Source organism: Myotis myotis, unplaced genomic scaffold (genome assembly GCF_014108235.1).
Source record: "Myotis myotis isolate mMyoMyo1 unplaced genomic scaffold, mMyoMyo1.p scaffold_m19_p_1, whole genome shotgun sequence".
Classification (NCBI taxonomy): domain Eukaryota; kingdom Metazoa; phylum Chordata; class Mammalia; order Chiroptera; family Vespertilionidae; genus Myotis; species Myotis myotis.
Window position 1 is genome coordinate 61,628,202 of NW_023416313.1, and position 13,716 is coordinate 61,641,917.

The 13,716-nt window shown below is 36.5% G+C and overlaps 1 protein-coding gene across 3 annotated transcripts in view; it reads left to right on the forward strand.

Moving 5' to 3' along the window:
- CCSER1 (coiled-coil serine rich protein 1) overlaps positions 1–13,716 on the forward strand; it is an 801,991-nt gene that overhangs the window by 667,250 nt on the left and 121,025 nt on the right. The window contains exon 10 of one of the 3 annotated variants that reach the window (XM_036339716.1): positions 7,857–9,119. The exons of the other annotated variants lie outside the window; for them this stretch is intronic. Within the exon in view, the coding sequence (XP_036195609.1) occupies positions 7,857–7,916 (60 nt within the window). The 3' untranslated portion in view covers positions 7,917–9,119. Of the gene's footprint in view, positions 1–7,856; positions 9,120–13,716 lie in introns of those variants that run through there. 3 annotated transcript variants of the gene reach the window in all.

The window sequence follows — 13,716 nt, forward strand, 5'->3', positions numbered from 1 at the left end:
TCTGTTCTTTGGTGTGTCATGGGATGTAAGGCATGGAGTAGGGGCACCTTGAGGGATTCTGGGATAACCAGGTGGTCTTCCTGACTCTCCAGAGCTTGGAGGCCTCATTGCATTTGCAATCCTTTGCTTTCCATTATTGCTGTTCCCCTGGAGGAGAAGTAGTTTGTCGTGAAATGATGACCTGTAATGTGAGAAGCTGAGTTAGAAAATTAATGGGCTTTTGAACTATGCGGTGGATTTCATCAACCTGGGAATGCAATAGATTTGGCATGAAAATCTGTCAGTACATTTCCCTGATCCCTGGACCTAGTTCCTTTAATGCAATACCCACCTTAGTTATATTAAATTTTGGATGGAAGTAAAATGGCAGAGAGAAGTTCTACTTTTACCTGTTTTTAATAGAGTGCTGCTTGAAGTTAGAAAAACTCTTCGTTTTCATAACATTCTAAAACCTCCTTCCATACCATAGGCATAGTGGCTATCCGTGTGAAGGTTAACGGATTTTTCCTTGAATGATTATGCAAGTTCTGGTCAAGGCAAGTAATTCCACCTGTTGTGCTGAATCACATTGTAGGAGACGTCTGTGTTCAATAAACTTACATTCAGTAGTGGATAACTAACTAACTTAATATTTTCCCTGCTTATTTTTGGTATAGGACCTGTCACATATAGAATTAAATCTGGGTTATATGTTTTCAATCTAGACATTGTTAACTAATTGGAAATAACTGCTTCATAGTCCCATTCTCTCCTATTTGATAAAGGGAAGAAAGTATCAGGATTAAAGTTTAAGATGTATGTTAGATGGAGATAACAGTAGATCATAAGTAAGGAGAAGAGTTTACTTAAAGAAAGATGTTGAGTTGGGCTGAGTTTAGAAGACTCTAAACAGCATAAGGTGTTTGAAGATAAACATAATTTCCTGAGATCAGATAGGCTTGTACTAATGTAACCACTGCTGTGACCTCCTTAATGCAATTTGGGTAAACTCTAGCTAATGAGTGTAACTTTTTTTATTGTTTACTAAACATGGATTCATTGGCACATTTACATAGAAGACAATGCCACTGGTAACACTATAATATACAATAGGTCTCATTCTTTCACCTTGGTCTTGAGTTAAAATTTCTAAAGCCTGATTATTCCTGTCATGGCGGAATAAGGTCATAGTTGGGTAGGCCTAATGCTGGTGGGTTTGAAGGAGGGCGGGGGGCTGCTTTAAGGTCATTAAATGCTTGTTCATGCTTGTCAGAGCCAGCTGGAGCTCTGCATGGCTCTGCTGGTCTGATTTGCTTTGAGTTCATGTGTTCTTCTCAATTCTTCCATTCGACTACACCAGAACTGGTCCTCCTCAAACCCTCCCACTGTACAAATTATTAGAACTTAGCCCAAGTTCCTCCTTTATCCACTGCTCAGAGAGACACAGATCAATTCTTGGTGGCAGGGCAGATGGAGAAGCCATGAGAAGTTGTGGGCATATAAGAATGAGTCTTTATTGCAGAAGCCAGTGGCCACATAGCTGTGGCCTTTACAGCAAAGTCCATACAGGCAGGCAGCCGGACACCGGTTGGTGAACAGATGCCTCTTTCCCATAAAGCATCATTAGTCTCTGTACCCACAGCTATTATCTGAGCAGGCGCATGCTGCCTTCTAGACTCACCACCTCACATCATAGTGGCACCTGAGCTTTCTGGCTCAGCAGCTTCTCCTGTTTCCCCTGCCCAGCACCCTGGCTGGCTAACACGGTAGCTATATCTGAGCTCTCTCGGAACTCTTAGCCTTACATCAGCAGTATCAGCTCTCAGCTCCGTCTGAGCTGTTCACTCTCCTGCACACATAGGAGCTACATTCTCCGAGCTCTCTGCCCAGCTGCGCTCTCTCTAGCCTCTCTCTGCTCAGTAACCTGTATATTACTCCAGAGAAAAGAAGGCTAGTTGTGAACAGTGACATCAATCATTTGGGTCACAGAAGGGCACAGCGTACCTTGGGATCGCTGTGGCCTTGCAGCTGTTCATGGTATCTTGGCCTTGAACATCCCAATGTATGAATAACAAGGCCTCTGTGCTCTCATTGGCCTGGTTCCCACAATGTTTATCTCTTCATGGTAGGAGTTCTGGTGTGGAGGTTTTGGTGAGTCCGTAAAAAGAGAAAGAATCCAAGGAAAAGTCAAGAATCCAAAGCTGGCAATATGTTGCCTGGCCTAAAAGCCCACTAAGGTTTGGTTTTGTGGTTGATTTTTGAAAGTTTTGTATTAATTGCACACACTTGGGAAAGAGCGAAACCTCCTGAGTGCCAATCTTATGTCTAAATCGTGGACAACCTATTTGCAAAATCGAAGTTTTTCCTTTGAGGCCTTGCGAACTTTCTTTGCCAACTCTTGGAGTAAATACAGGGTGGTTCAAAAGTGGGTTTACAGTTGTCCATATGATACAATAAATAATAATACAAGAATAAGCTCTGTTTTGCTTACTCGCAACTGTCAACTTACTTTTGCCCCTCTCCCCCATGTATTAAGTCTAATTTAGAGGCTTCCTGAGTGGGAGAACATAGCAACAGATCGTAACATACTGTAAAAATGAGCACCCCTGTGGGAATTACAGGGAGCTCAGATCCTGATAGACGGCTTGGGGAAATAGGTGTGAGCTTCAGTAAAACCCTGAGGCATTACAGTCCAAATACATTGTCTCTTGTTCCATGTAAAAAGGCAAATAAATATTGTCTACTTGGGACCACAGGGATATTAAAGAAAGCTGATCCCTAGCTGGTTTGGCTTGGTGGATAGAGTGTAGGCCCGCAGACTGAAGGGTCCCAGTTCAGTTCTGGTCAAGGGCATACCCCTTGGTTGCAGGCTCAATTCCATCCTGGGCCCTGGTCCAGGTGTGTCAGGGAGGGAACCAGTCAATGTGTCTCTCTCACATTGATGTTTCTCTCTGTCTCTTCCCCTTTCCACTCTCTCTGAAAAGCAATGGAAAAATATACTTGGGTAAGGATTAACCAAAAAAAGAAAAAGAAAAAAAGCTGAACATAAGTTTACCACTGTGAATCACTTAGGATTTGTGTGACCTGTGATAATAAGATGTTTGGATTGGGTGCCCCCAGAAAAAGAGGAGTTACAATTTTATTTATTGTCCCTAGATCTTGGACAACCAACTCATCCTCGTTGCCCCTTTGGCTTTTTAATTTGAAGAATGGGAGTGTTACAAGGGCTGGTTGGTGCAAGGGAGAAATAAACTGAGGGAAATTAAAGAATTCACAATGGGGGTGAGCCCTTGCACAGCTTGATTTTAATGGATAGTAAGACAATTTAGGCAAAGTTTTGGTGTATTCTGTTCAGACTTTTATGAGTTCAGCACTTTTGATTGTCCACTGTCTGTTAATAAAGTTGCCAGAGTCTAGGGAACTTCAGATAACTCTGAGTCTCATCGGGTGACTCACCTTCAATATCATCTATAGCAAACTATAGGCACATAATAATTCTCTTTCAGGTTGGTCAGGTAATTCAAGGCTTAATTTTCCATTGGGAGTGAAATTTGTGCCTTTGTAATTTAAATATGAGATCTTGGCTGATTAAATTCAAAGGGGTTGAATCACAAAGTCTAAAGGTATAATTGTAGGAACCCGGCCCTAGGGTCAGTCATCTGGGCTGGTTTTGATGGGCAGTCTCCTTGTTTCTTATTTGAAACCACCACTATTTTATATTGTTTTTCACTTGATGGAGTGGTTGTCTTAAAAAGGTGGGGCTCAATATAGGTAAGGTCACTCCTATATCTACTAAAGCTGTACATGTTTCTCCATTTATTTTGATTTGAATTTCACTGTGTTCATTAGAGGGACTACAGAAGGCTACTTTTGTGTTTTTCTTGCCATTGAGGTCATTTTAGAAGTACGGAAGATGGGTTCAGCTCATGTTTCTTGGGGGCCAGTTTCTTTTCCAATATGCTGTCTGTTCAGAGATGTGGCATGGGCCTGGGGCCAGGATTGTTTAAGTCAGGTCCCTTGAAGTTTAAAGTTATAAGGTGGCTTGTTTGTTGGCTGAGACCCTTGGAGCTGGAGGGCCATGGGTTTTATGATTCTAAAGTACATTCAGAATGTTCAGCTGGAATACAAACTTCATCAAATTCATGACTTCCCATTTTGGTCTGTCATGCTTGATCACACTGGAAAGATCTGGGAAGAGGCCACCCATAAAGAGGTACTTGAGGACAAATTGATTTGAGAAAGTTGTTTCAGTAAAACCTGAATGTCTCAGAAATAAATATTTGAATCTAGTTCTAAAATCTGCTAGTGATTCATCCTTTGTTTGTTTACAAGATTGAACAAGAGCCCAATGTGTTCTTAGTGGAAATACTCTGGGAATAGCCCTTCAAAAAATTGTGAGCCATTTTACAAGTTCATCTAGCATCTCTGGCAGTAGCTTGAGCTTCTCATCGAAGTTCCTCTTACGGTTTCATCCAGCCTGCCTCTCTCACCATTTTCAGGACCCACCAGAAGGTATATCAATTGGCATAGATCAGGGAGTCCTGGGTCATAAGTATTAATCAGGATTCTAAATTCCTCGGTAAATTTTTTGAGGATCCTCCTTTCATTTAGGGAAATATTTTACTAAGACTCATAGTTCAGCCTTGGATCGTGTTGTAAAAGTGCCTTGGATTGAAGAATAAATTTAGGGGTGTCCTTGTCTTTATTAGGATTTTCTGTTGGCTGAGTTTTAAAAGGGGATTGAGTGATGATATCTTCAGAATGGAAAGGGAAATCCAACCATGAGTTGAGATCTCAGGGTAGTTAGGAAGAAGGGAAGTGAGAGGATGGGGTACAGTTGGGATTAGAGTGACTGTGAAATGCCTTTCCTGATTTTTTAGATTTCTGTTGTTTTAACTGTCTGGCAGCTTTTTGCCATGAATATTTAAGAGACAATTTTTGATTCAGAAGCTTACACATCAGCATACCAAAGAAAGTATGCCATTCTTTTTGTTTAGTGTTTGAACCTGTACTTTAAAGCTCTTCATAAGTGGATAAGCCCAAACATAGAGAACCCCAAAATGGTGACTGTACTTCTAAATTGTCTTTGGTTATTTATTGCCAATGTTTTAGAAATAGACAGTTGTTTGCATCTTATTTCTTTATCATAAAAAGGGCAGGGTCCTGGGAGGTGTGTCCCTGCTTTCTATAGATTGAGAACTAGCCATTATTTTTCCTTGTTGAAATAATATTTTTCTAATTCAAGCAGATTTCCTGTTTCTGGCTGCCTGTGCACAATTCCTGAGACCTGTAAGTCTCCTGTGAAAATCTGGAGTCTGTCACACCCCAGTTTCCACACTGTAAATGTCTGAAGTTTTTCAAATCCACATTTTCATCCTGTGAAAAGTCTGGAGTCTCTCACACCCCAATTTTCTAGCAGGAAGGATTAGAACAAACATCACTGAAGAGCTCAGAACACAAAATAAGTGGAGTTTGATTTGAGAGAAGCTTACAGGCAATCTTGGAGGGACAGCAAACCTAAAGGCGCTGTGGGTACCTTCACCTGCATCTGGGAGCCATCCCTGGAATCTTCAGCAGGTTTCTTCAGATTCCATCCTCGTCGCCAATCTGTCAAATGACTAAAGTATACAATTTAGTAATGAGTTTGATGTCCTTTATTCAAAGGGAAATAATCCATGGATTGTGTAGTGCGGTGCCTCACAAATAGTGGAGCATTCTTCTGAGGGATTTGGGGCAAGAGCAAGTTTTATAGAGCATTAGAGGCAGCAACACAATGCGGAGCATGATTGAGGTGAGAGATTGCCGGGTCAGACTGGCAGATCCTGTTTCCTGGGGGAAGGTGAGCTAGCTGAAGCTGAGTTGGAGGACTGGGATTGGGTATGCTAGGTTTTCTAAGCAGTGAGGCGTTTCCCACAAGCGTAGGCTTACTTAAGTTATATTTGTGATATGTGGTAACCTCCATTTTGTGGATAGCAGAATTTCAAATTTCTGAAATACATAAAATATAAAAATATCTTTCCTCTGTTCACATTGTTTCAACTAGCATTTGGGGAGCGGGTACTGAACATTGGGCTTCTTTTAACTCTTTGTTAGTCTTAATGATTCTACAGATTTTTGTGTTCATTTGTTGTTTTTTTGTATAAGCATTTTTGGTTGGCAAATACATATTGTACCCATATATCATGTTCAGTAGCCCTGTGATTATTTTTGTCATCAGATATTTCACCTTTTTCATGCATATAGTCATTTAAAAAATAAGGATATTCCAGGCACTGAGATTGTAGTAATGTGTGATAGACAAATTCCTTTCCTTCATAAACTTCATATTCTAGTGGATAATGATAGACAATAAACTAGAAATGATAGAACTAAATAAGATATTTTCCCAGTGATAAGGTCCATGAAGGAAATAGCAGAAATATGAAATTAAAATATGAATCAGATAAAGAGGAGATCGTGTGCCTAGAAAAGACTCATCAGGAAAGACCGTTCTGAGGATGTTGTGCTTGAGCTGTAACTTGAGTGATGGGTTGACTGTTAACAAAACTGGAGCAAGCGTCTTGGTAGGGGAAATCATATTATGGAGAATAATTACTTTTCAATACTGCTTATTGCTTTTGGACTTCTTCATGTTGACCGTGGTCTTGTCTTCCTACTTATAGTCTCTACGTATTCTAATCTATATGATACCACAAAGAAATATGCAAGAATAAAGCAAAAAATAAAAAAGAAAGAAAGAACAAAGAAAACACCGCACACAGCTTACCTTGTTTTGTATTTAAAACTCCCTGGCTCACTAGGTTTTCTAGTAAATGATGAAATTCACATTTCTCAAACCAGCATCTGTAGCAGCTAAAATTATACCCTTCCCTATTTAGGCAATTTTAGCTCCTACTGTTTCTAAACTTAAACCTTTTATTCCATTTAAACTGCTCCAACATAAATTGCTATATCTTGTCTCTGTTGTTTAGTGTTTCGGTTTGTTTGTTTTGTTGTATTTAACCATTTTATCTGGACTAACCCTCCTCTGTAATATCTTTCTTTTTGGGCCAAGCTGCAATCTCATATACTTGATTTGATCACCCAAACTGGGAGTGATCTCTCATGTCAGAACTTCAGCAGCTATCAGTCCTATATAACCTACTATCTTGCAGTTGTCTGTTCTATATAATATCAGTTCTCAATATATGTACATATATCATATATTCACATATAACCTATCACCTTATAGTATAGACAATTTTTTCCTATATCTATGTCTCTGCAACTAAATTCTACTTTTCTTAGGGGCAGATATCATATTCTATACTTGTTAGTATAGACTTTTAAATGTTTTAGTTTTCTATCACTTAAACTATAATAAAGTATAGAAATTTAAAAATAATAACATAGCTGCTACAGATTGACAAAATTATGTTGGAACTTTGTGTTTAGGACCTTGGATTGTAACTAAACATGATTTACAACAATACCAGGAGAGCCATGTGAGACTTATTATTTAATTGCTTAATTTGCCTGAAGTTTTTTACTTAAAGAATTCTAAGAGGAAATGGTTTAGTAAAACTGTTATTTTTGACTCTATAAAACCAAGGAAATAATAAAATTCAGTCCGTTGGTCTTCCCTCTTTCATATTGTGTTTAATACTAAAGTGTATTTAATTGGAAGTTAGGAGCCTGTAAACATTACTAATATAAATATTTTTAGTAAATTTTAATAGCAATATTTACTTAGAAAATCATAAATAGGACAGTTTTATGTTGGTCTGTGTGCTTTTTTAAAGTGTCTAAGAATTTTATATGTTCATTAAATTTCATTTCATTTTGTTTTATTAATTTGATATCATTCATTTATTTATTTTTGTTTTCTTCTTTTCAAGGCCCTGTGGAATCCTACATGCACTGAAGGTTTATTTAAACCAGTACATATTTCAACCTAGGTTAAATCATTACTTGACCATAAGGAATCGGTGACTTATTAAATGTTGAATATAATCAATTTTCCTTTATTCTGTATGCTAGCTATTTCTCAGAGTATGTAAGACAGAAATGTTTCCATTCCAAATATTTCACACATTTTGCATTTGTACCAAATTGCATAAAATATTGATGAAAGTTTCAACTAACATATCCCTACCTTATTTTTATTGTACTTTAAAAACAAAATAGACTTTTATTTAAAAATTCTATGTTCAACTATACTAGAATGTAATATTCCACTTGGCAGTACATATTTTTTGTTCAAGTTTCTCATCCATATCATTTGTCTCTGTGGTTATAGTCTTCATTTAATTTCACCACATATTCTGTGTACATTAGGTAAGTTTGAAAACAATGCTTTTAGCTCTGCTGTCCTAGTAGGGCAATTTCTACTGAAGAACTAAATTATCTCTATTTTTTCCTTACATTGAGATAAAAAGATGAAAGCAGTATGTCTTCAAATAGAATAATGGTGGGTCTTATTCTTACTATAGAAATTAAAAATCTATATCACTAAACAGGTGAAGAAGGTTTATTGGATATGGACCTTATAAGTATTGTGGGAAGTTTTTTGAAATGTCATAAGTGAAAGCATACCTCCTAGACTTGAAATAGCCACCTGATTTTGGCCTGTCCTTGTGTATTGACTTTCTATAATAGTTAACTTTAATTATCAAATGGCTAGGAAGCAACAAGGCACTCATGAATGTTGTAGTTTATTGCAAGGATAAGTGATGGATCCCAGAGAGTGGCTCAGTATTATGGGCAGGGTGCTGGGAACTAGAACAGCCATAGTGCTAAGGAGAAGAAAGCAGGTATTATTGAGTTCTATGAAATAATCATGGTTAATGGTGGTAACATTCAAGAATATGTTATAAAATTTCTTAAATTGTGTTGTTACATAACGTAATACGCATGGTCAAATGCTGGGTTTAAATCATGGTATTGAAATAAAACTACAAATATATTTATTTACATGAAAACACTGTATGTCTCGTTGATTTTGCCACTTAAAGTGCCCTTTTATGTCAAGATACAAAAACTTCTGTTTCTCTGTTTTCTAGAGTTTATTCTTCTATCCTGTTATTATCTTTCTTTTTATTTTCTTATTTTATATTTGAAACCTTTTAATTTAGATAATGTAAGAAACTATATCACCTACAATAAAGCACTTCCTTGGTAAAGATTATTAACTTGAATGGTCAATATCATTTTAAAGGCCGAAACCGGTTTGGCTCAGTGGATAGAGCATCGGCCTGCGGACTGAAGGGTCCCAGGTTCGATTCCGGTCAAGGGCATGTACCTTGGTTGCAGGCACATCCCCAGTAGGAGGTGTGCAGGAGGCAGCTGATCGATGTTTCTCTCTCATTGATGTTTCTAACTCTCTATCTCTCTCCCTTCCTCTCTGTATAAAAATCAATAAAATATAAAAAAAATATATATATCATTTTAAAGAAGAAGAAGAAAGAATTCAGTTAAAGATATTTTGACTAGGATGCAAAGGAAAAAAACGACTTTGTATTAGCAACTGGATTAAGTCAATAAAGAAAGGTACTTTTCCCCTCAAAAGTAATGAGCAGAAGCTCTCAATCAATACAGACTAAAAAAAAAAAAGCTTCTACCTCAAAAGGTACAATTTTATGATTTCTCTTTAATACTGGTAAGACATTTCAGTGCTGCTTGCTCCAAAGCCCTTCCATCTCTTACCCCCCCCCATTTTATTTTAATTTTTTACTGGAACTTGGGCTGAATATACATCTGTGAACATGTAATATACTGGTTAATTTTACATTCATGGAAAAATATATATTTTCTCACAATGTTTATTATATAATCTGTCCATTTAACTTTAATTTTCTTGTATGTATTTGATTATATTAAAAGTGAATTAAAAACAGGGTGAACATGGGAGTGTTGATCTGTTTTTAGCAAAAACTGTATAGGAACCATCGTAATTACTGTACTATATCCCAGGGTATAATAAAGCTAAGGTTTATAATTATTCCCCAAAGAAGAAGAAAGAGGCATCAGAGTGTATCTGACTATTGCAAAGAGTGCAACATTAGTATTTATTGATGAAAGTAAGCATTATGTTTTACCATTATGCCTGTATATTTGTCTGAAATAGTCACTAACTAAAAATAAGAGATGGGCAAGTATAAGTATATTCATTTTCAAAATAAGAATAGTGGAATTTGAAGAAGTTGGGTGACTTTCTCAAGTTCATGTAACTTTACTAACAAGTGTCAGAGCTATAGATTGTGCTTTTGATCCAGATCAAAAGTCAGGATTTTGTTTTGTTGTCCTGATTTTAGAATGCAGGTGGATTGCATGATTGCAAAACTCAATACAAATTATACATGTATTACATATGCAAATATATAGGTAACTGTATACTGTATATGTGTTATAAATTATTAAAGATTGAATTCTCATCCTGGTTGGTGTGGCTCACTTAGTTGAGCATCCTCCCATGAACTAAAAGGTTGTGGCTTTGATTCCCTGTCAGGGCACATGCCTGGGATATGGGCTCAATCCCTACTGGGGGATGTGCAGGAGGCAACTGATCGATGATTCTCCCAGTCCCTTCCTCTCTCTCTCTCTCTCTCTCTCTCTCTCTCTCTCTCTCTCTCTCATCTCAAATCAATATATATATATATATATATATATATATATATATATATATTTTTTTTTTTTTTCCTCTAAAATCTCTAAAATATGCAGTGTGGACCAGCAATAACTGTGATGATGAAGATGTACTATGTTAATGCCCATCTACTATGTATAATATATGAGCATATGAGCTAAGGAAATTGCTGGGGTCCAACCCCAGCAGGTCCAGGGGTCCCCAAAGGCGTAGACGGAGTCGGCGAAGAAGGAAGGACACGGAGACAGTGTTCAGTTGATCAGCAGCCTAGCCAGGATCTCCAGCCAGGATCTCCAGCCAAGTTCTGGTCTGGATCTCCAGAGAGGTTCTGCTGTTTATTGTCTTGTTACATCCGTATTTATACCAGTTGATTTTAATCCTGTCAATTTCTATTACAAAGGTTAGGGCGTTTCTTATCTCCATTCCAGGGAGTAAAGATTATGTAGCTTAAGCATGATTGTTTGTAGTTAAAGTGATTAACTACCTGCCTGGCACTTAGTTAAGGAGTTTCATCCCCTCCCTGACTTCAGGGAAAAATCCCTCCCTGGGGAAACAACCTTTCTCGGAGAGGTGACCTTGGTTAAAACACACAGCGCTAACGGGAGCAAACATATTAAAAACAGTATGCTATATACGCCAGGTCCCTTGAAACATATGCCGTGCAGATGTTTCTATCCTGCAGCACCTGTGTCAAGCAGCAAGGATGGACCGGCTTCCGGCAGGAAATAATTTTATGATAGTGAGAATTATTTATTTAAATGCAGAAGTGCTTAGAAGGAAAACCACAGACACTTCTACTAGATATTTTAACAGTTATTAACACATACTTTATATTTTAAATAATTCTGAAAATTTAATTTGTAGTGCCCTAAAATATATACATATTAGTTGTTATTTATTTATATTTTTAACTATAGGCAACTTATCCTTCTTGGTTAGAATTAGGACATATAGTTGTTTTAAAAGATTTTTAGTAACTGTAAAATAAGTATGTTATTTTGTACATATGATTTTTATTATGACCCACATGAAAACTCCCTTGCTAAAGTGTTTAAAATTCTATAACTTTGCATAATTACCTAAATTTGATATTGTTTTAAATAATGTTTATTTAGAAAACAAAATATACTTCCTATTCCACATTTAACCTGATGATAGAGGCATGAATGTCCAAATTTAACAAAGGGATGCTTTTCATGTTGCTGTGTTTTGTGCTTTTTTATCCTTTTAGGACTCTAAATATAATTCCAGACGATCTTTTTTTATGTATAATCACCTTTTCTAAAAAAAAAAAAAAAAAAAAAAAAAAAAAATTCTCTGTTTGGCTTGGAAGTTTTGTGTTTCTTTTTTTTTTTTGGCGGGGGGGTGGGGAGGGGGTGGTAACAGTAATCACCATTATGATGTGTTGGAACCTTTTTAAAAAATTGTAACAGGATTTTATATATTTTTAAACATACCAATTGTACTTGATTTATGTAGCTGGAAGATGTCCACATGTCACGGATAGATTGATGGATGCATCCTCCATTGAAAAGAACTGATATTCTTGACATCAATAAGCAGTAAGAGCTGTTAGATTGTCCTATGCCTTCCAAGTGATGTCTGTGAATACACAGTGTGCTTATACCATTAATTGCAATGGAGAAAAGTAAGGTAGACTGTAAATGGGGGGGAGATGTAAATACCTTTCTTACTTTTTACCCCAAATCAAACATTGAGTATATCCATTGATTTTATGAAAAAAAAATTCTGTTTTTCTTTTTTCCTGTTTGAATGCTGTACATTGATTCACTTATAGGAGGTTTATGAGCAAGAGGCTCAAATAATGATAAAATATTTTTAGCGATTGTTCCAAACATCTGAAAGCTATTCATTGCAGCATTAATTTCATACACATGTGTACGAAATGAGGACACCCTCATTGTAAAGTTATGTTTTTGAAAAAGAAACTTGAGGACGAGGATGTTTATAGGTAGCAAGAGCATTCCTAGGGAAGAAAGGGAAAGAGCTTTTTGATTTCTGGGAAGAGTAATGACAAATGGATGCTAAGTGAATTGTGATGGAGAAAAACAAGCATGGCAGCAAGGGTAAAACCATTGTTGTGGTACTTCCCTCTGAGATTTAGTTTAGTTTTTTGGGTTTTTTTTTAATTTTAGAAAATGTGAGACTCAGGAGATGAAGGAAGTGTCCCTGCACCCTTTAAGGGAGATCAGCCAATATCTTAAACTCTGAAGAACAATCTGGAAGGCTTATGTACTAATACATTTGAATATAATATTCAGGGAGAATGAATAAATGTGTTACCTTTCTGCTCAGGCTCTTCATAGAAGTTTCTTCTTCATAAGGCTGGCAGAATTTCTAACGTGGAAAAAACTTGTGTACTTTTTTCCCCACTAAGAATAGCGGAGTGAACTTGAAAGAACAGAAAACTTCATTTGGCAATAAATATGCTCCACAGATTTTAATTTTATTTATATCATGGTATGTATATGTTTTAAGAAGTTACTGTTAAAATAGATTTGGAGTTTCATTTATATTAGTACAATTTTTATACAACTTTGTTTTATGACTTATGTTTTTGGAGATTTCTGTAATCTAACTGGCATTGGGTGTAACCACATGAATTTTAAAAATAGGTTTCTGAAAATCAATGACTAGTCTCTTGAAAACTACCTTATGAACTTCAGTAATGCAAATACAATATATAAAATTTTATATTCATAAGCACATTCTATATATTAACATTTTTCTAATGTTTTATCAGAATGTGATCTGATAAACAAAACAAACAAAAAAAACCCCCTGCTTTTTGCATTAATTTGATTTAAAAAGTAAAAAAGCACCTAATAGAAAAATGTCATATATACATTGGAAATTTATTGTTGCTTTTTAATGAAAAAAAAAAAAAAAAGAATATTCAGTGCATGGTGAGCTAACACAAAGGATCAGATTGTTAAATCAGACTCACACAAATCATAGATTTTACCCTAATATCAGGCTTTACTAATTATTCAATGTTTTGGTGGTCAAGCTCAGATGAAGAGGGACAGGTCTGCAATGTGGAGGGCTGCTCTTTTATCCTCATTGAACATCTGCTTTCTGAGTGAGAGTAA